General features: G+C 43.5%; 3 protein-coding genes across 5 annotated transcripts; 2 read left to right on the forward strand and 1 right to left on the reverse strand.

The window, feature by feature from the left end:
* Positions 1–10: 10 nt before the first annotated feature.
* On the reverse strand, positions 11–18,624 carry LOC115571500 (uncharacterized). Of its 3 annotated transcripts, none has more exons than XM_030400948.1 (4): positions 18,468–18,562; positions 1,201–1,259; positions 143–808; positions 11–71 (listed from the first exon to the last, which is right to left on the reverse strand). In XM_030400948.1, the coding sequence occupies exons 1-4, from the start codon at positions 18,488–18,490 to the stop codon at positions 67–69; spliced, it is 753 nt and encodes a 250-aa protein (XP_030256808.1). In that variant the 5' UTR covers positions 18,491–18,562; the 3' UTR covers positions 11–66. The 3 variants fall into 3 exon arrangements, with proteins under 3 accessions (XP_030256808.1, XP_030256807.1, XP_030256809.1); XM_030400947.1 differs by lacking the exon at positions 18,468–18,562 and adding an exon at positions 1,346–1,497; XM_030400949.1 differs by lacking the exons at positions 11–71; positions 143–808; positions 1,201–1,259 and adding exons at positions 17,152–17,218; positions 17,288–17,941; positions 18,323–18,381 and having other exon boundaries at positions 18,468–18,624.
* Positions 6,287–9,630, forward strand: LOC115571476 (neoverrucotoxin subunit beta-like). The gene is made up of 3 exons (XM_030400913.1): positions 6,287–6,390; positions 6,751–8,244; positions 8,882–9,630. The coding sequence occupies exons 1-3, from the start codon at positions 6,300–6,302 to the stop codon at positions 9,436–9,438; spliced, it is 2,142 nt and encodes a 713-aa protein (XP_030256773.1). The 5' UTR covers positions 6,287–6,299; the 3' UTR covers positions 9,439–9,630.
* On the forward strand, positions 11,128–12,650 carry LOC115571493 (D(5)-like dopamine receptor). Its single transcript, XM_030400935.1, has one exon. The coding sequence runs from the start codon at positions 11,205–11,207 to the stop codon at positions 12,591–12,593; it is 1,389 nt and encodes a 462-aa protein (XP_030256795.1). The 5' UTR covers positions 11,128–11,204; the 3' UTR covers positions 12,594–12,650.
* Positions 18,625–18,902: the final 278 nt, after the last annotated feature.

Raw genomic sequence — 18,902 nt, forward strand, 5'->3', positions numbered from 1 at the left:
ACAACCAAGCTTATGTGATCGCATCTTTTATTAACAATTTCAGAAACAGTTCCAGGAGGCTGAAGTTCAACCTGCAAGACAAGAGGATAAAAGTGAGTCACGATGAACAGTTACAGAACAGCTTACAAGTCAGCTGACTCACCAAGTGGGACGCTGTGTCCTCCTTTAGGTCCGGTTGCCGGTGCAGACCCGCTTGGTGCCTTGACGGCCTTTGAGGGATAGCCTGGCGGCTGAGGGTATTCTGGGGAGTAGTTGGTGTGGGACAGGACTTCTCGTGCTCGCAGGTAGCCGTTCCTGGACTGGACGATGTAGGATGAAGGCGGCAGAGGGGACGTCTCACTCGCGCCCTGTGACATCTGGTCGCCAGAGTCCCAGACGCTGAGGTCCGGGAAAGGACGCGACGGCATCCAGTTGCTCGGGTCGTAGAACGAGGCGTCAGCCCCCCCTGCAGGCTGCTCGACCCAAGGAAGGCCTGGAGAACCAGAGTTGTCGTAAGAGAGAGGTGCTACATTGTACCCAGAGCTTGGACCAGAGCCGTAGGCTGTAGCCGTGTTCCCAGCAGGGTACGCAAAGCCAGAATGAGGAGCCTCGTAGACGGGGCCCAGGTTGGATCCTCCGCTGGTTCCAGCAACAGGCTGAAGCTGCGCGGAGAAGCTCGGAGTCTTCTTCCCAGTGCCGACAGGAGGGCTGACGTACCCCAGGCTCAGGGAAGACGCTTCAGGAGATCTGGAACCTTCAGACTGAAGGTTTGATCCAGGAGCAGGTCCACCAGCAGAGCCCCATGCAGCGGTGTAGGGATATCTGTAGTCTGGACACAGATTGTGACGAGGGGAGAAGCTGAACCTCAAGTTCATTGAGTGCAGACACAGAAATTAGTGTTTAAAGTGGCTTTTAACTAAAACCAGAACTCAAAGAAAGCTTCTTCTGAAAACAAAAAAAAAACTGGGGTCAATAATAAATTCATGTTTGTTTGCTTTCAAAACAAGACTTACTCCAGTGACAGATTAAAAGTGGTTCTTATCTGAAGTGTTGTGACTGACGTTGGAGCTAGACTTAATGAATGAGAGAGACAGCAGGTGAGAGGACAGGTAGATAACTGTACTGAGCGTTTGGTCATTTCCGTGTCAGGACGTTCAGACTGAACGCAGAAAGCTGAGTTCTCGTCGCTTCAGTCAGCAGACAGTCAAAAGTGAAACTCACCTCCTTTAGTTGCAGGAAAACAAGCACCGCTGCTGAACAGCACACAGATCCAAGAAAGCCTGTAAGAGAGTGACAGCAGGTGAGATTCAGCTGAACTCCAGAAGCTGTATCGACACTCAAAATGAAAACAAATTCATTCAGTCACCTTCCAAAGAGCCCGAGCACCATGTTTGAGTCAGAGAGCAGCAGTTTGAGCTTCAGCAGCCTGCTGGAGGTTTGTAGACTGAAGCTTTGTGCTGTGAGCTGCATGTAGCTCCTCTGGTCTTATATTGGTGCTGCAGCTGCTCTCTGCACTAATTAAACTCATTAACCACACCTGGAGGTACTTTTACTCAAGCACAGTACTTAAGTTACATTTTGAGGTACTTTAACTTTACTTGAACATTTTCATTTTCTGTTATTTTGTAAAAAGTACCCAAAGTCACACGTGATCACACATACTGATACAAACTACTGAATTTTACCAAAGGGGTTTGCTTGAACACATACTCTGTTTTTGTCTGTAGGTTTGACTTTGTGGGATGAAACAACTCTGAAAAACACAGTCAGGAGTTCTCAATATGGTAGTGACTTTGAAATCACTGCATCTGACTCCATTGAATCCAAGTCAGAAAGTGAAAGTGCAGAAAAAAGTATTTGAAATGAAATAATTACAAAGTTTTATGGTACTGGAATGCAACACAATGTTTGTGATTTACAAGCAGCCCCTGAATGCACCATGTAACAGAGCAGGACACTCCTCTGATCACTGCAGCCAACCAGGTGTGAGTCACCTGGTCAAACAAGAGTCCAACCAAAGTTCAGTCAGAGACGAGGAGAGAGTCTGGTTTGAAGGGACTGGTATCATTTGTCTTTGGGGACAGAACTGAGGATAAACAGGTGAGTTCAACATGTCTGACTCTTTAATGTTAGTCAGGATCAAAGTGAACGAGAAGAAGAAAGAGGTTTCCTGTTGGTCACTTCAGTAAAATGTGTTGCAGTATTTTCTAGCTTAATGATTCACCAATCGTTTGGAGGGAGACTTTTGTAATAGTAATGTAATAATAGAGTAATATCTCATTTTAACTTAAAAATAGTACTGGACTGTTGTGATGTCATTATTTAGTCTTAACCATCAATATTGACTCATTTTCTCCATCAACTCTGTTGTGGAATTTCGGCTCACTTGACCAGCCTGAAGAGATGAACTCTGACTTAGTGAGGATAGAAAGAAAATGTGTAGAAGACAGGATGTGTTCTACCACAGATAAGTCGAAGGCCATCCAACGATTTCACACAAACAACAGCTTTGGTTTGTCGGGGATCTGTTCTGTAGACGAATCTACAGCAGATTCAAACTGCTAAGTTTGCTACGAGAGATATAAAATCTTAGATCAGACGTCACTGTGCCCTCATATTTATGGGGCCGCCAAACCTTTGTACCTTTTTTACAACATCTTGTCTTATAAGTAAAGATGTCGTACAAAGTTGAAGTTTGCATACAGGCTTCTGCAGTTGAAGTTGATGATTGATCATCTATTACCTGTCTCAATGGTTTGATATATTGTTCCTCTGTGTCGTAGCAGCTATTATCATTTACATTACAGAAGAAATTATTGTCCGGATCCATATCACTTCCCATGGTTTGTAAACTGTGGTGAATATTTAGGAAAGTATTTTATTGATCTTGAAAAATAGCATAAAATATATCAGAATGAGGTGGTTACCTACAGTTTGACCTTCTGACAGACCTTCCAAAGTTTGTTTTATCCTGATTGGTTGGTCCTCAAGAGCCTAAAAGCTTTAAATAACTACGAACTGGGGGACTTTTATTCTGAAGGATTTAGAGGAAATGAGTTTATCACCAACCCCTGACAAAACTCTCAGGGGGTGCAACTGTTTTGATGATGGCAAAGTTGACTTGGATACTCACTTTACTTAAATATTTGTTATTTGATGCTACTTTTTGTGACTACTCAACTTCATCTCTGGGTTTGTCTTAACTTTTACTCCACTACATTTGTCTGACAGCTTTAGTTACAACGTACTTTTCAGCTGAGGTATCTGGATGGCAACTCATTCTGATTCAACTCAGTTTAGATTCAGTGATGACTAATTGGTTTTTCTTGTGTGAATGAAGGTCCAGGAGTTGGTTTCCAACTGTGAGTGTGTCAAAGGTTAGCAGACCATAAACTATTAAACTGAGTTTGACCCTCACGCCAAATGGTGGGAGATGCCTAAAAGTTTATGTTCCAGTGGAAGGACAGAGAAGGTTGACCTCAGCCAAGTTAGATGAGTTATGGGAGATGAGCAGGGAGACAGGTCAACTCCTCTTTCAGTCTACTGGATAATTTACCAAAGTGACCAATTAGAAGAAATGGGTGTGTACTGGAAAAGGGAATCTAAAAACCCCTGAATAGGAAGAGAAGAAGGGAGGTGGCTACTTGTAGAATTCCTAAGCTCGAAGGATACAGGAGTTCTGATAGAGCAGAGGGCGAAGCAGTTTGGTATTGCTTTTGCCATAGATTTGAGAATACCAGAAAGCAGCCGCTTCTGGTTAGGACACAGGCTTGAGATCTGTTTCAATAAAGATTGCTCTATCATTCCACCCAGCCTTGTCTCCGCAGAATTCATTTATCATCAAACTACACGCCGACACCTTGGAGGAGGAGAGCCCAGAGACTGCACAACTTACAATATTATGCAATATTTATCAGGAGTTTTGGGTTTAATCTTGGCTGTCAATAATGATTGATGATTATCAGGGATAATTATTGATGATGATAAGTAAGATCCAGTTCACCACCCTGGAAGAAGGGAAAAGAGCCAATTCACCAAATCAGTCTCAGAAAGATACTACATTGTCAGTTTGCAACTCTGATTAATAATTAACTTAATAACTACGATCTAAATGACCATAACTGTAGGCTGTAATGGTTGAAGGGTTTTTGAGTCTTTGACAGAGTCGAAGTTGGCAACATTCACTCTTGTATAATATTAAAGCATGAAGATTCAAAACACAAAGGTGAAAACACACCAACTAACATGTATTACATACAGGTCAGAGAGTGTGTCTGGGAGAACAAAAGCAAAATGGTTCTATGTTGGGTTCAAAGTAACACGCTGCATGGCATGGACAAAACAAGACTTCACAAAAAATGGCTGATCGAAGGGTTGGACTCAGGTCCAAGATGGTTGATCACCACTTGTTTTATTGCTAGTAGAGAACAAAGAATAAGGGTGGTGCTCACATCATGTGCTCACTGATATCACATGTAGGCGTGATATGCTGTAGACTTAAGGTGTGTGTGTGTGTGTGTGTGAGACGTGATGTCAGGTTATAGAAGATGGTTAGTTGCATGCAGAGACTCTGAATCTGTGTGAAGCAGCAAACTACCAATAACTGACCTGAGATCAGAGTAACAGGCAAACAGTGAACAAACACACAGATTAAACACATGTGCATTACATCAACCAGAGTAAAACGTCCTTTGCTTAGCCGTGCTATGCTGTGTGCTATCTAGGCCCAACTTAACATTACCAGTCTTTGAAGAAAAGGTGCTGCTGGTTCCTATTCTGATGAGCCAAGCTCGAAAGTTTTGGCATTCCAATGCTGAATGCTGTTCTTGCTGTGCAAAGTCTGATGAAAGATGGTGGACGGAGGAAACCTGTCGCTCCTTTCTTTGCAGAGAGAGCAGCTCGGTGCTAACTTGCTATGTGTTCCTTGGATTGTGGAGTTTGCTAAGCTTCACGTTGCAGCAGCTGGTGCAGTGATCAGAAGTTCTTCGGGCCTGCTGGAAATGCAGCTGGCAGCTCTCGGCAGCTGTTAGGCCGTGGAGAATCCAGGAGAAGAAAAACTTTAGGCAGGAAGTCCCTATGGGAACGAGGTGGAGGAGAGAAAGAACAGGAAGGAAGATCTAGTCAGAGGGGGGTCTGTCACCAATAGTAACACAAAGCTGAATTTGCTCCTTGGTGTGAAGACTAGGGAATTCTGGGAAGCTGAGCTCAGTTCAGAGTCCATTTTGTAATCCACAATGCTGGCAATAAGACTTCATCTGTGGGTCACAACATTCCTTTAACCCATTTATATCTTTAATGTAAACAATTCCCATTACATTGAAAAATTTATTATTTGTGATTAAATACTGTGTTGGTAATGTATTAGTGACCCCCATATATGTGTAATTTAACTATTTTAATTGGAGCTCAGCTCCTATTTGCTCCAGAGTGACTTAAACCCTGGGTGCTCCTTTATTGATCTTTATTGATCCCTCACCGAAGATATTCAGGTGTAACAGCAGCTTATAGATACTGAAACAAGATAACAGCAAAGATAGAATACACAACAGAATAATAGAAATATATAATAACATACAACTATGAATAAATATAAAGACCATATATATATATATATATATATATATATATATATATATATATATATATATATTTCAGACCATGGTGGACAGTTGCATTTGGAGTCAAACAGAGTTGTTGATGGAACAGATGATTGTTGTATGGCGGGGCAGAGGGTCCAGCAGCCGAGGATCACATCCCCGTCCCTCAGAGGAGACGAGTGCCTGTTTACATGCTGCAGGTCTGACTCACCTGGATCCTGAAGGGAATGTGAGAAGACGCTCTGATTTATGTTTCACCCAAAACACATCCATGACTATTTCAGAGACTGAACACAACCTCTTTGCGTCCAGAGTATCTGCTGTTTGATGAGCAAAATGGACTTGGACATGCCCTAAACGCACCACCACCATGTGCTATAGACTGTTTAAATAGGCCCTTTGACTTGCTGTCACTTTCTGCTGCCTCAAGATAGCAATCTGCCATCAGTGCACCTGATCACACCTCACTTACAGTCCAAGATGTCACAAGTACATTTGCTTTTTAAACAATGTGGGCACTGGGTGTGAAAATGACAACTGAGCCAGGCTGAAACTAGCTATGAGACTTGCTTTGCACCAAGTGTAAGGTGGAGTCCTATAACAGTGATGATTGTTGGAATATTGAGCTATTTAACACTGATTTGAATAAAAACCATATCACAGCAGCTCTAAGTGTAAATGAAGTCCTGAAGGTTGTGGTGTTTCTTGAACAGATTGAAGAAAATGTCCTCAGAAGTCATGAACATCGCTGCCCTGGGTCAACCTTTCACCCTAGGAATGCTCTATGATGCTCGCAGAGATGAACTGATCCCAGGTAAGTCTTGACATTGAAATATAAACATATTTTATATTTAAAACAGGACTGTAGATAGTATATCTATAAACAGGTTCAGGAAATGTCCAAGCTGCTCTGGTCCCTGGCCCACAAATCTAGTTCTGCAGATTTTCTCAATCATGTTTTTTTGACCCCAACAAATGTCACATCATCCTGATTTTAATAGTTTGTTCAGTGAAAATTTAGAATTCTGACCCAAAAACCATCATTCTCTCTGACCTCTGTTATCATGTCACAATTGAAATATGATTCTTTGACCACATCATGCAGCCGATCCAAGATCTAAGTCCACAGTGATTCCTGCTTTATAAAACAACTGATGTTTTCCAATTTCTTTAGGTTTGACATTGTGGGATAAAAACAGTCTAAAAGAGAAAACAGTTGAAACGTCTCAACAAACCAGTAACTTTGAAGTCTCTGCATCTGACTCCATTGAATCCAAGTCCTCTCTGATGGATATTGAAGCTTCTCTGAAGGTCAGTTTAATGTGTGGACTGATTAAAGTTGGAGGATCTGCCAAGTATCTGAATGATACCAAGAAATTCAAGAATCAGAGCAGAGTGACGTGTCAGTACAAAGCCACCACACACTTCAATCAGTTGTCAGTGATTCAAGGTGAAACCATGAACACCCAACAGGTAGATGTCATCAAGAAGGGCACGTCAACACATGTAGTCACAGGAATCCTTTATGGGGCAGATGCTTTCTTTGTTTTTGACAGTGAGAAGTTAGAAGCCAGCAGCGTTCAGGACATCCAGGGCCACATGGAGGCTGTGATCAAGAAGATCCCCAAATTTGATGTTGAGGGTAAAGTTGACATCAAGCTGACTGATGAAGAAAAAGAACTGACCAACAAATTCTCCTGCAAATTCTATGGAGACTTCATTCTTGAAAGCAACCCTGCATCATTTGAAGAAGCAGTGAAGACCTATGTAGGGCTTCCAAAGCTGCTGAGAGGAAAAGGAACTGATACTGTTCCTCTGAAGGTCTGGCTGACGCCTCTGAAAGACTTTGACACAACTGCAGCTGGGCTGAAGAGAGAGATCAGTGCTGGATTAGTGGGGAAGGTGCAGAATGCTCTCGAAGATTTAAGAGAAATACAAATGAGATGCAACGATTCTCTGGACGACACAGTGGTACGGAATTTTCCACAGATCAAAAAAGAGTTAAAGAACTTCCAAAACTGGTGTAATCAATGTGAATCCAACTTCAAGACAAACTTGGGGAAGACATTTCCCTTAATCCGTGAAGGTAAAGAAGACGAGAGCTCAGTAAAGAAACTCCTTGATGACAGAAACAAGTCACCATTCAGTCATGAAAAACTAGACAAGTGGCTGGATCATAAAGAGAGAGAAATCAACATCATCAGGTCCTGTGTGGACATGATGGAGGGAACCAAGATTGTCCATAATCAGTCAGAGCTGGACAGAGAGGTTCTTGCTGCAGGTGTCGATGAAGCTCTGTGCTTCGTCTTCACCTCCCTGCAGAGTGCTGACCCTGGCCTGGGTGAGATGGACAAATACCTGGATTCAGTTAGAGGAAGTACCAGTGAAGACCTGGATTCAGTTAAAGGAAGTACCAATGAAGTCCCATGGTACTACTCAGATGAAGTTTTAACCAAAATGAGAGAAAAAGCCAAATCTTTCCAAGTTGTTGCCAAATCTTTGAAGAGCAACAGCAGATTCTGTTTCCTGGTCGCGGCCGTCACAAATGAGAAATACACCGGAGCAACCATCTACCACTACAGGAACGGCAAACTGCTCGCTGAGGATTTCTCAAAGCTGGACATCCCTGATGTGGAGACTGTCACAGACAGAAGAGATTTACTCTGGTGTAAGTATTTTATTTTCACTGTAAGACAAATAAGAACAAATGAGTCTCCTTCAGAAACCTGACTGCTCATTCCTTTTATTACTCTCACACTTCATTTTAAGCTTTCTTACAAAAGTCCTGCAGATTTTCTCGGCACTGACACTGAAACTGATTTATAGAGGGACTTCAGTGAAATGAGCGACAGTACTATGGATGCACAGTGGTTAAAGAAGTACTCAGATCCTTTAATTAAGTAAAAGTACCACAACAATAATAGAAAATTACTTCATACAAGTTAGTCCTGCATTCAAAAGACTGCTGTAGTAAAGTTATACAGCTGTTATCAGCAAAATATCTTCAAACATCTATCTGTAAGAACACAGCTGGACGGAGGCTGAGATCTGAGAGTTTAATGAGCAGCGACTGCTCCACTCTAACTGTTGGCTACATGACAGTCAAAGATCATCAGTTGAAGTTGGAACTGAAAGTATCTCAAAGTGAAATATTTACTTTCCACCACTGTCCATGAACAGTACGTAGGAGTATGTGAGTGATGTTCAAATATATGAGCCTGTCCTTTCAAATGTGTTCAGAATCATCAATAAATGTGTTTTCAGTATGAACTGTGATCATGATCACGTCTTGTTCTCTCCATCAGACGCCTGTGATCTCACTCTGGACTCAGACACAGTAAACTACCTGCTCACTCTGTCTGAGGGAAACAAGAAGGTGACACGTGGACCAGGTCAGTCGTATCCTGACCTCCCACAGAGATTTGATTATTGGCCTCAGGTTCTGTGCAGAGAGGAGCTGACTGGGCGCTGCTACTGGGAGGTGGAGTGGGAAAGTTTTAAGGTTGCTGTTACTGTAGGTGTTTGCTACAGAAGGATGTCAAGGAAAGGAAACAGTGACCAGTCCAGGCTCGGGAGGAATAAACTGTCCTGGTGTTTAAGATACATCATGTTTCTATTTTCAAATAATCTCTCTGCAGAACATGATAATCTGAAACATTACTTACCTGTTCCTTCTCCCTTCACGCGTCTGGGAGTGTATCTGGACTGGTCTGCTGGCACTCTGTCTTACTATAATGTCTCATCTGACACTCTGAGCCACATCTACACCTTCCACACCAAGTTCACTGAGCCTGTTTACCCAGTCATCAGGACTGGGACTTCGATATTTTGGTGGGGATTTAGCATGTCTCTGTGTCTGTAAACTTGTCAGCACATGACTCAGTTCAGTTCACTGAAATCACTGATTCAAATGTTTTGATTGTGAAGTGTCATCATGTCAGTTACATAACAATCTTAAATAATATAACGCTTCTTTATGTGAGAAACAGCAACATGTAAAATATCTACACAGAAAGTTCAACTGGATACACAAAGAATCACATCTGAACACCAAGACCCCAGTTATTATTATTATTAGTATTATTATTATTATTATTGTCATTGTTATTTTTATTATTATGTTTGAATATCTTTACTACACATGCAATCATGTATCATTTCCACTATTTGATCATTGTGAATCTTGTAACTTTAACTGGAGTGAACTCCAGCCTGATTTCTCTTCAAGCTATGATAAATGTAACAGAGTGTATTTCTACATTCTGTGTTCATCAGGAACATAAAACACTTTATCAGGTTGTGAAACTAGCAGAGGTTGCTAATAGTTAACGGGCAGACAGTTGGTGGGAGGGTAGTAAACTGCTCAGGGCCTCAGATGGGAACAGAGCAGATAAAGAAGAAATTGAGTAAAAGTCTTAAAGTATCGAGTATTACATGTACTTACTGTAAGTATTAAAAGTACAAGTAAAAAGTAAATTATAAATATATTTACTGTAAACTATTAATTGACTGTGTCGATAAGAAATGTGGAGTGGAAGTATAAAGTAAGATGGAATGTAACTAAGTACATTTACTCAAGTACAGTACTTATGTTTAAGTAGGAGGTATTTGTACTTTGCTTGAGTATTTTCATTTACACTCATTCACCTGTTCAAGACGTGCAGTCCATTCTAGACGATGTTTCCTGAAATATAGTCGAGTAGAAGTTTAAAGTAGCAGAAAACGGAAATACTCAGATACAGTTACCTCAGAATGATATAAGTACAGTACTTTTAGTATCCTGACACTGAACTTCAGTGTGTGATGTGATGTCTCAGAACAAATGTGTGCAGTGATCAGATGTTGTTCTGCTCCTGAAGCAGATTAAAGACTGAAGCAACATGAAGACACTCAACTGTTGATGTGATGAGTGTTTTCGTCCACTAGAGGACAGAAGTCACTTTGCTTCACTCTGCTGCTGCTCTGAAGACTTCACGTCACAAACACATGAACGTTTATCAGAAAACAAGTTCAGGAAGTCAAACAGACTGTCAGCTGAGTGTTCTTAAGATCTGCAGCAGCACAACATCCAAAACAGTCAAAATTATGAGATAAAAGTCATAATTCTGAGATGATATGTCAAAATTGGGTTTATATAGACTAAATGTATTAATCATAAATATTATATCAAGACTAAATATTCATCCAGTTTTCTGTTTGACTGGCAGAAATGGTCTGTATGTGGTGTTCTGGTTCGGTTCTGTATGTTTCTGTCATTAACATGAATAAAAGTTATGACATTAAACATGATTTATTTGCAGTGACAGAAATGGTTGTCGGTGATTTATTCATGAGCCCGCAGCTGTTTTATCTCCCTGTCTTCTGTCTGCCGACACTTTCTGCTGTGCAGCTGTTTCTGAGTTGTCTGTGGTTTGGACCGTGGATCTGAGGTTCGGGATGTTGTAATGGTCTCAGCACGGGGCAGAATATGTGACGGTCTCTGAGCGGACACACTGGAGGATCTGAGCGCGTCTCCTGCAGGAGGGTCTGCCTGCAAGCTTTGACTTCTGGGCGCACAGGAGCTGCCGCAGGTGATGCTGGGAGGAGGATGAGAGATTCGTGACGCACACGGCGTGAGTCTGGACACCCATGGAGAGATTTTATAACGACAGTCGGAACCAGAACCAGAACCCGGAGCAGCTCCAGGTGGTCACAGCGGGAGCGGACAGCCCCGGGCCAGGTGGAGGTCTCAGTCTCCGCGCGCTGACCGGCTGCGTCCTGTGCGCCCTGATCGTGTCCACCCTGCTGGGGAACACTCTGGTGTGCGCCGCGGTCATCAAGTTCCGCCACCTGCGCTCCAAAGTCACCAACTCGTTCGTCATCTCTCTGGCGGTGTCCGACCTGTTCGTGGCCGTGCTGGTGATGCCCTGGAGGGCGGTGTCCGAGGTCGCCGGCATCTGGCTCTTCGGCCGCTTCTGCGACACCTGGGTCGCTTTCGACATCATGTGCTCCACCGCCTCCATCCTCAACCTGTGCATCATCAGCATGGACCGCTACTGGGCCATCTCCAGCCCCTTCAAGTACGAGCACAAGATGACGCGCAGGTTCGCCTTCCTGATGATCGGCGTCGCGTGGACTCTCTCCATCCTCATCTCCTTCATCCCCGTGCAGCTCAACTGGCACCGCGCGCACAACTCCACGGCGGACAGCCCGGACAACTGCAACGCCAGCCTGAACCGGAGCTACGCCATCTCCTCGTCCCTCATCAGCTTCTACATCCCCGTGGTGATCATGGTGGGGACGTACACGCGCATTTTTCGCATCGCGCAAACCCAAATCAGACGGATCTCGTCTTTGGAGAGGGCGGCGGGGCCCCGTGCGCAAAACCACCGCCACCGCGCGTCAACGCAGGACGAGAGTGCGCTGAAGACGTCTTTCAAGAGAGAAACCAAAGTTTTAAAGACTCTGTCCATCATCATGGGAGTGTTCGTGTTCTGCTGGCTGCCGTTTTTCGTGTTGAACTGCGTGGTGCCTTTCTGCGACATGGACAAAGTCGACGAGCCGCCGTGCGTCAGCGACACCACCTTCAGCATCTTCGTGTGGTTCGGCTGGGCCAACTCGTCCCTGAACCCGGTCATCTACGCCTTCAACGCGGACTTCAGGAAGGCTTTCTCCACCATCCTGGGCTGTAATAAGTACTGCTCCACCTCCACGGTGGAGGCGGTGGACTTCAGCAACGAGCTGGTGTCGTATCACCACGACACCACCATGCAGAAGGAGGCCTGCGCCGTGCCGGGCGCCGGGGCGCAGAGACTCACGCAGCCGCCTCCTCCGCCGCCGCACACCGGTGGAAACCTGGAGCACAACTTCGACAAAGTTTCTGTCATTTCGTGTGATTCCCGCAACAACAGCAACTTACTGCTGCCCGCCATCCTGCAGTACGAGTGCGAGGCGGAGATTTCTTTAGACATGATGCCCTTCAGCTCCTCCGGACCCGCAGACTGTTATCTTATCCCGGGTCACATCCAGGACCTGTGAGACCCTGAAGCGCTGAAACAGAGTTCGAGTTCCGTGGGAGCCAACGGGAGCTGAGCTTCCATGAAACTGATCCATCCTGATACAACAACCAGTATTTAATCACAAGAAAATTATTTTTCATGAAATATTTTACATTAATGGCATACATATTTATGTTATGTTAATATTTAATATACTTCATATTTAAATGAAATAACTGTTGTTGTGATCTACTTTACATAATGCTTGCAGTAAGTGACCTGTTGTGTGTGTGGAGGTGATGGACTTCGACAACCTATGTGAAGTTCACTAGTAACAGCGCTATCACCAGACTCCCTTAACAATTTGGCTATTTTAAGCATAATGAGGAGAAATTAACAATCTTTTGAAACAGCTGCAGTGAATCTTAAATCAGTGGTGCCTTCTCGTAAATTCGGCATTCAGTACAAAACATTATATTTTTCTTTTCTTGTAAAGACTGTCGTGGCATCACCGAGACACTAGTAAATAATATAGTAAATAATATTTGGCTTTGTTGCCTGTGGGGAAAGACACCAGACTACCTTTAAAAAATGTTAAACTTTGAGATCTGTTTCCTTGGAGACACCGTATATGACACATTCAGTTGGATGTCACCTGTCCAAATATACACCTCCATCACTGGAGAAAATGGATACCCTTTTTATACAAATAAAGAAATATCTTCAGGTTTAATGTTAGCAAAATAGTAGGCGCAAACAATTAAGAATTTATAGTCGACAGCGTTTCACACAGTATATACAGTGTCTCCTGAGGCAACGAGTCTCACAGTTAGCAATTTTTTAAAGGAAGTCTGGTCATTTTCTCGACAGGCGACAAAGAAGCCAATATTAGTTACTTTTTACTGTGTTTACATGTTAGTTGTATTATATTCTTTAATACATTTGGTAAAAATGGTGAAATCAGTGAGTTGAGATGAGAGATGGGACGTGAAAAATCTTAATCTGTTGTTTTGAATGCCGAATTTACAAGAAGGCGGCCATGATTCAGGATTCACTGCAGCTGCTGATAAAATGTGTTTCAGTTTTCTCTTCATGAGGCAACAACTCTTATAAACACACGATCTGTTAAGGGAGTCTGGTGTCTGCTGTTACTGTTGACTTCACTACATTATGTGGTGCAAGTCAATGACACACACACACACACACACACACACACACACACACACACACACACACACACACACACACAAACACACACACTAGCACCCTGAGTGTCCTAAAGTATGATTGGCTATCTGCCCAGTGAGAGTTGGGACTTTATTTCAAACCATCTTTTTAAGTATTTTTAAATGTGCATCATATTATTGTGTATGTAGCCTACGTTTGGAGGTACAATTTGATGACTTAAACATATTAAATGTAACATTTCTGTATTAAAATGTCTGAAAACGACTCGACCTTTGTTCATTTCCAACAGAGAAGTCTACGAGTTTCCTCAAGGTCACGCTGCTTTTCTGTAACTTGCAGCAGAGTCAGAGAGTCACGTCTCATAGATGTTCATCAGCAGTGGTGGTTGTTTGATGACTTGAAGTCAATTTGACTTCAGGATCTTTGTGTTTGTTCGACCTCAAACAGCCAGATTGGTCTACTGTAGCTGTAAGATAGTGAGTGACATCATGCACTGAGTGTGTGTGTGTGATTCAGGTCAACCTCTGACTGAGCTCAGCACTCAGCAGACACTCTGGTTCTCTCCTCTGTAACGTTATGCTCATGAAACAAAGTCGAGTCCGTTTGGCAGTTTGACAACGTAACGCTGTTTTAGTTTGAAGCTCCAGAAATGTTTCATGGACTAGTCATATCTTTATCTCAGCTGCAACTTTAACTTTACAAATAACCCATGAAATGCTGCCCCACGTGTCTAATAACACAAAGACTGGACAGGCTAACTGTCAGCGGCAGTAAAATCCAGTTGTTTGTGTAATTGATGCAGTGACGTTTGATGTGAGTGTTCAGGTTCACTCACTCACTGAACCTTTGATATGTTAAACAAGGCTGAGAGGACAAACAGGGCTAATTAATGTCAATTACAACATTAGTTTTAGTGTTTAATTGCCCCTTCAGGTAATTGCGGGCTGTTTCTGTTGGAGGGTTCGTCCTGCCGCTGCTGCTGAGACTGAACAAGAGATCTGACAGTCAGGTGTCTGAACTGTGTTGTAAAGGTGAAATGTTTCTGTTACTGACCTTTGATCAGCTGGATTATCAGTTAGACATTCAGTAAATGACTGAAAGGGGCAAATATGAGATGAAAGATGAGCTGATTCCAGGTAAATCTTGATGTTGACTACAGAAAAGTAACATCAATAATTAAACAGGTATCTACAGATCAGTTGAGCTTTAAATCACAAACTTATGTGTAGTCACACGCAGGTAACGGAGAAGAGAAATACATACACAACTCTGTCATGACAAGTACTACAAGTTTTGGCCTCAGGTTCTGTGCAGAGAGGAGCTGGCTGGGTGGGAAAACAGTTCTGTATTTGATGTTACTGTAGGTGTTTGCTACAGAAGGATGCCATGGAAAGGAAACGGTGACCAGTCCTGGCTCGGAGGGAATAAACTGTCCTGGTGTTTAAGATACTGCCAACACCCAAGTTCAGCAGCAGATCTCTTTGCAGAACATGATAATCAGAACCATGACTTACCTGTTCCTTCTGCCTTCACCCGTCTGGGAGTGTATCTGGACTGGTCTGCTGGCACTCTGTCTTACTATAAGGTCTCATCTGACACTATGAGCCACATCTACACCTTCCACACCAAGTTCACTGACCCTGTTTACCCAGGCTTCATGGTTTGAGGGGGATCCAGCGTGTCTCTGCGTCTGTAAACTTGTCAGCACATGATTCAGTTCAGTTCACTGAAATCACTGATTCAAATGTTTTGATTGTGAAGCGTCATCATGTTGGTCACATAACAATGTTAAATAATATAACACTTCTTTATGTTGGAGTATCTTTAGTGCACATGTCATCATGTTTGTATACCTAGTTCACATTTCATGTATCATTGCTACTATTTGATCATTGTGAATCTTGTATTTATCAGAGTGAACTCATGTTCATTATGTTTGAATATGTTTAGTACACATGTAATCATGTATAATTTCCACTATTTGATCATTTTGAATCTTGTACCATGTAACTTTAATTGGAGTGAGCTCCAGCCTGATTGCTCATCAAGCTATGATAAATGTAACAGTGTTCATGGAGTGTATTTGTACATTCGGTGTTCATTTGGAAAATAAAACTATCAGGTAATGAAACTAGCAGAGGTTGCTAATAGTTAATGGGCAGACAGTTGGTAGAAGGGTAGTAAACTGCCACAGGGCCTCAGATAATGATGGTTTGGATTTATATGGCGCTTTTCTAGACACTCAAAGTGCCTGACAGACGATAGTAGCCACAGCTGCCCTGGGGCAGACTGATGGAAGCGTGGCTGAACCCTTGAACCACCGACCCTCCAAACAGGCCAACCCACTCTACCACCGGAGCCACGGTCGGCCCAGATGGGAACAGCAGATAAAGATTGTTACAGACCTGAGATGAGAGCGCTCCAAGGTGAAACCAACCTTTGTCTTCTGTACTGTGCTCTGAGCATTAATAAAGTGTCACATTACTTGAGATGTTCGTCTCATTCATCTTACAGACATACTTTAACATTGTTATTTCACAGTGCAGTAAATGATCAGAACTCCATCAACAGTAAGTGAAGGTATCAGTGTCACTTTGAAGGGACTCAGTGTTGTAGCGAGGATGGAGCCTCTGATCTTTAAGATCAAGCACAGACAAACACATGGTCCTGGGTGGATCAGGTGGAGGGTTGCAATTCTGACTCGGTCCAGATTGAGAGGTTGGAGCTGATTAACATTCAGCTTCCTGCCAGAAAAGGCAAAACGAAAAATGGAGGAAAGTCACAAATGCAGATAAATTACGTCTTTGCATGAGAAATAAAGTTTTCACCTTAGTGCCCGATGTGATCCTGAGGGCCGCCCTGCAATCTGATGAACCCGCTCCTCCTGCAGCTGAATGAGAACCACACCTTCATTTTGAACTCCTACAATTTTAGTTAGCTCATTAAATACATTTAGTGTGAATACAATTCTGTTGTGAAGCAGAATGAGACTAAACAGTCTGTCACTGTATTTACAGTGAACATTCAGGTTGATAGAATTGTGCCACATTTTCTTTGAACAGCAACACGACTTCAGTGAACCTGAGGTGGAAACTGTTGGAGGTTTGTAGTCTGGGGAACTACTTAGACAAAGTCAAATAAAACCATACAAGTTTGATGTGAAGCAGCGCTGGAAGAGAGCTGTTGTCTTCACTGTAATGTACACAGACCTTCTGCCTGAAGCCCTCTAGTGGCTGCATGAGATAGTTTACATCCTGTTTAAATCTCAACCCTAACGGCACGAGCATCAATTACACTACGTGGCATCGCAGCAATATGATGCTTTAGACCCATTTTATAAGGACACAATGATTTGGGGGAGAAAAAAAAAAAAAAAAAAAGAAAAAAAAAGTTGGCCAACAGCAGACAAGTTTACGTGATTAAGTCTTTTATTAAATAATTCAAAACAGAAACAGTTCCAGAACGCTGGAGCTCACCCTGCAACACAAAGAGGGTAAAAGTGAGTAATGAACAGTTACAGAACAGCTTAGACTTCAGTTGACTCACCAAGTGGGACACCGTGTCCTCCTTTGGGTCCAGTCGCTGGTGGAGACCCGCTTGGTGCCTTGACGGTCTTGGAGGGATAGCCTGGCAGTTGAGGGTATTCTGGGGAGTAGTTGGTGTGGGACAGGACTTCTTGTGCTCGCAGGTAGCCGTTCCTGGACTGGACGATGTAGGACGAAGGCGGCAGAGGTGACGTCTCACTTGCGCCCTGTGACATCTGGTCGCCAGAGTCCCAGACGCTGAGGTCCGGGAAAGGACGTGACGGCATCCAGTTGCTCGGGTCATAGAACGAGGCGTCAGCGCCCCCTGCAGGCTGCTCGACCCAAGGAAGGCCTGGAGTACCAGAGTTGACATAAGGGAGAGGCGCTACGTTGTACCCAGAGCTCGGACCAGAGCCGTAGGCTGTAGCCGTGTTCCCAGCAGGGTACGCTAGGCCAGAATGAGAAGCCTCATAGACGGAGCCCAGGTTGGACCCTCCACTGGCTCCAGCAACAGGCTGAAGCTGCGCGGAGAAGCTCGGAGTCTTCTTCCCAGTGCCGACAGGAGGGCTGACGTACCCCAGGCTCAGGGAAGAACTGGAACCTTCAGACTGAAGGTTTGATCCAGGAGCAGGTCCACCAGCAGAGCCCCATGTAGCGGTGTAGGGATATCTGTAGTCTGGACACAGATTGTGACGAGGGGAGAAGCTGAACCTCAAGTTCATTGAGTGCAGACACAGAAATTAATGTTCCAAGTGGCTTTTAACTAAACCAGAACTCGCAGAAAGCGTCATCGAAAACCAAAAACTTAAGCCAAGTTCATGTTTCTTGTTCATTTCCAAAACAAGACTTACTCTAGTGACAGATTAAAAGTGGTTCTTATCTGAAGTGTTGTGACTGATGTTTGAGCTGGACTGAATGAGAGAGAGACAGCAGGTGAGAGGACAGGTAGATAACTGTGCTGAGCGTTTGATCATTTCCGTGTCAGGACGTTCAGTCTGAACGCAGAAAGCTGAGTTCTCGTTGCTTCAGTCAGCAGACAGTCGAAAGTGAAACTCACCTCCTTTAGTTGCAGGAAAACAAGCTCCGCTGCTGAACAGCACACAGATCCAGGAAAGCCTGTAAGAGAGTGACGGCAGGTGAGATTCAGCTGAACTCCAGCAGCTGTATCGTCGCTCAACGTGAAAACAAATTCATTCAGTCACCTTCCAAAGAGCCCGAGCGCCATGTTTGAGTCAGAGAGCAGCAGTTTGAGCTTCAGCAGCCTGCTGGAGGTTTGTAGACTGAAGCTTTGTGCTGTGAGCTGCATGTAGCTCCTCTGGTCTTATATTGGTGCTGCAGCTGCTCTCTGCACTAATTAAACTCATTAACCACACCTGGAGGTACTTTTACTCAAGCACAGTACTGAAGTTACATTTTGAGGTACTATTGAATCTTACCAAAGGGGTTTGCTTGAACACATAATCTATTTTTTTGTCTGTAGGTTTGACTTTGTGGGATGAAACAACTCTGAAAAACACAGTCAGGTGCTCTCAATATGGTAGTGACTTTGAAATCACTGCATCTGACTCCATTGAATCCAAGTCAGAAAGTGTAGAAAAAAGTCTTTGAAATGAAATAATTACAAAGTTTTATGGTAC

This window comes from Sparus aurata, chromosome 20 (genome assembly GCF_900880675.1).
Source record: "Sparus aurata chromosome 20, fSpaAur1.1, whole genome shotgun sequence".
NCBI lineage: Eukaryota > Metazoa > Chordata > Actinopteri > Spariformes > Sparidae > Sparus > Sparus aurata.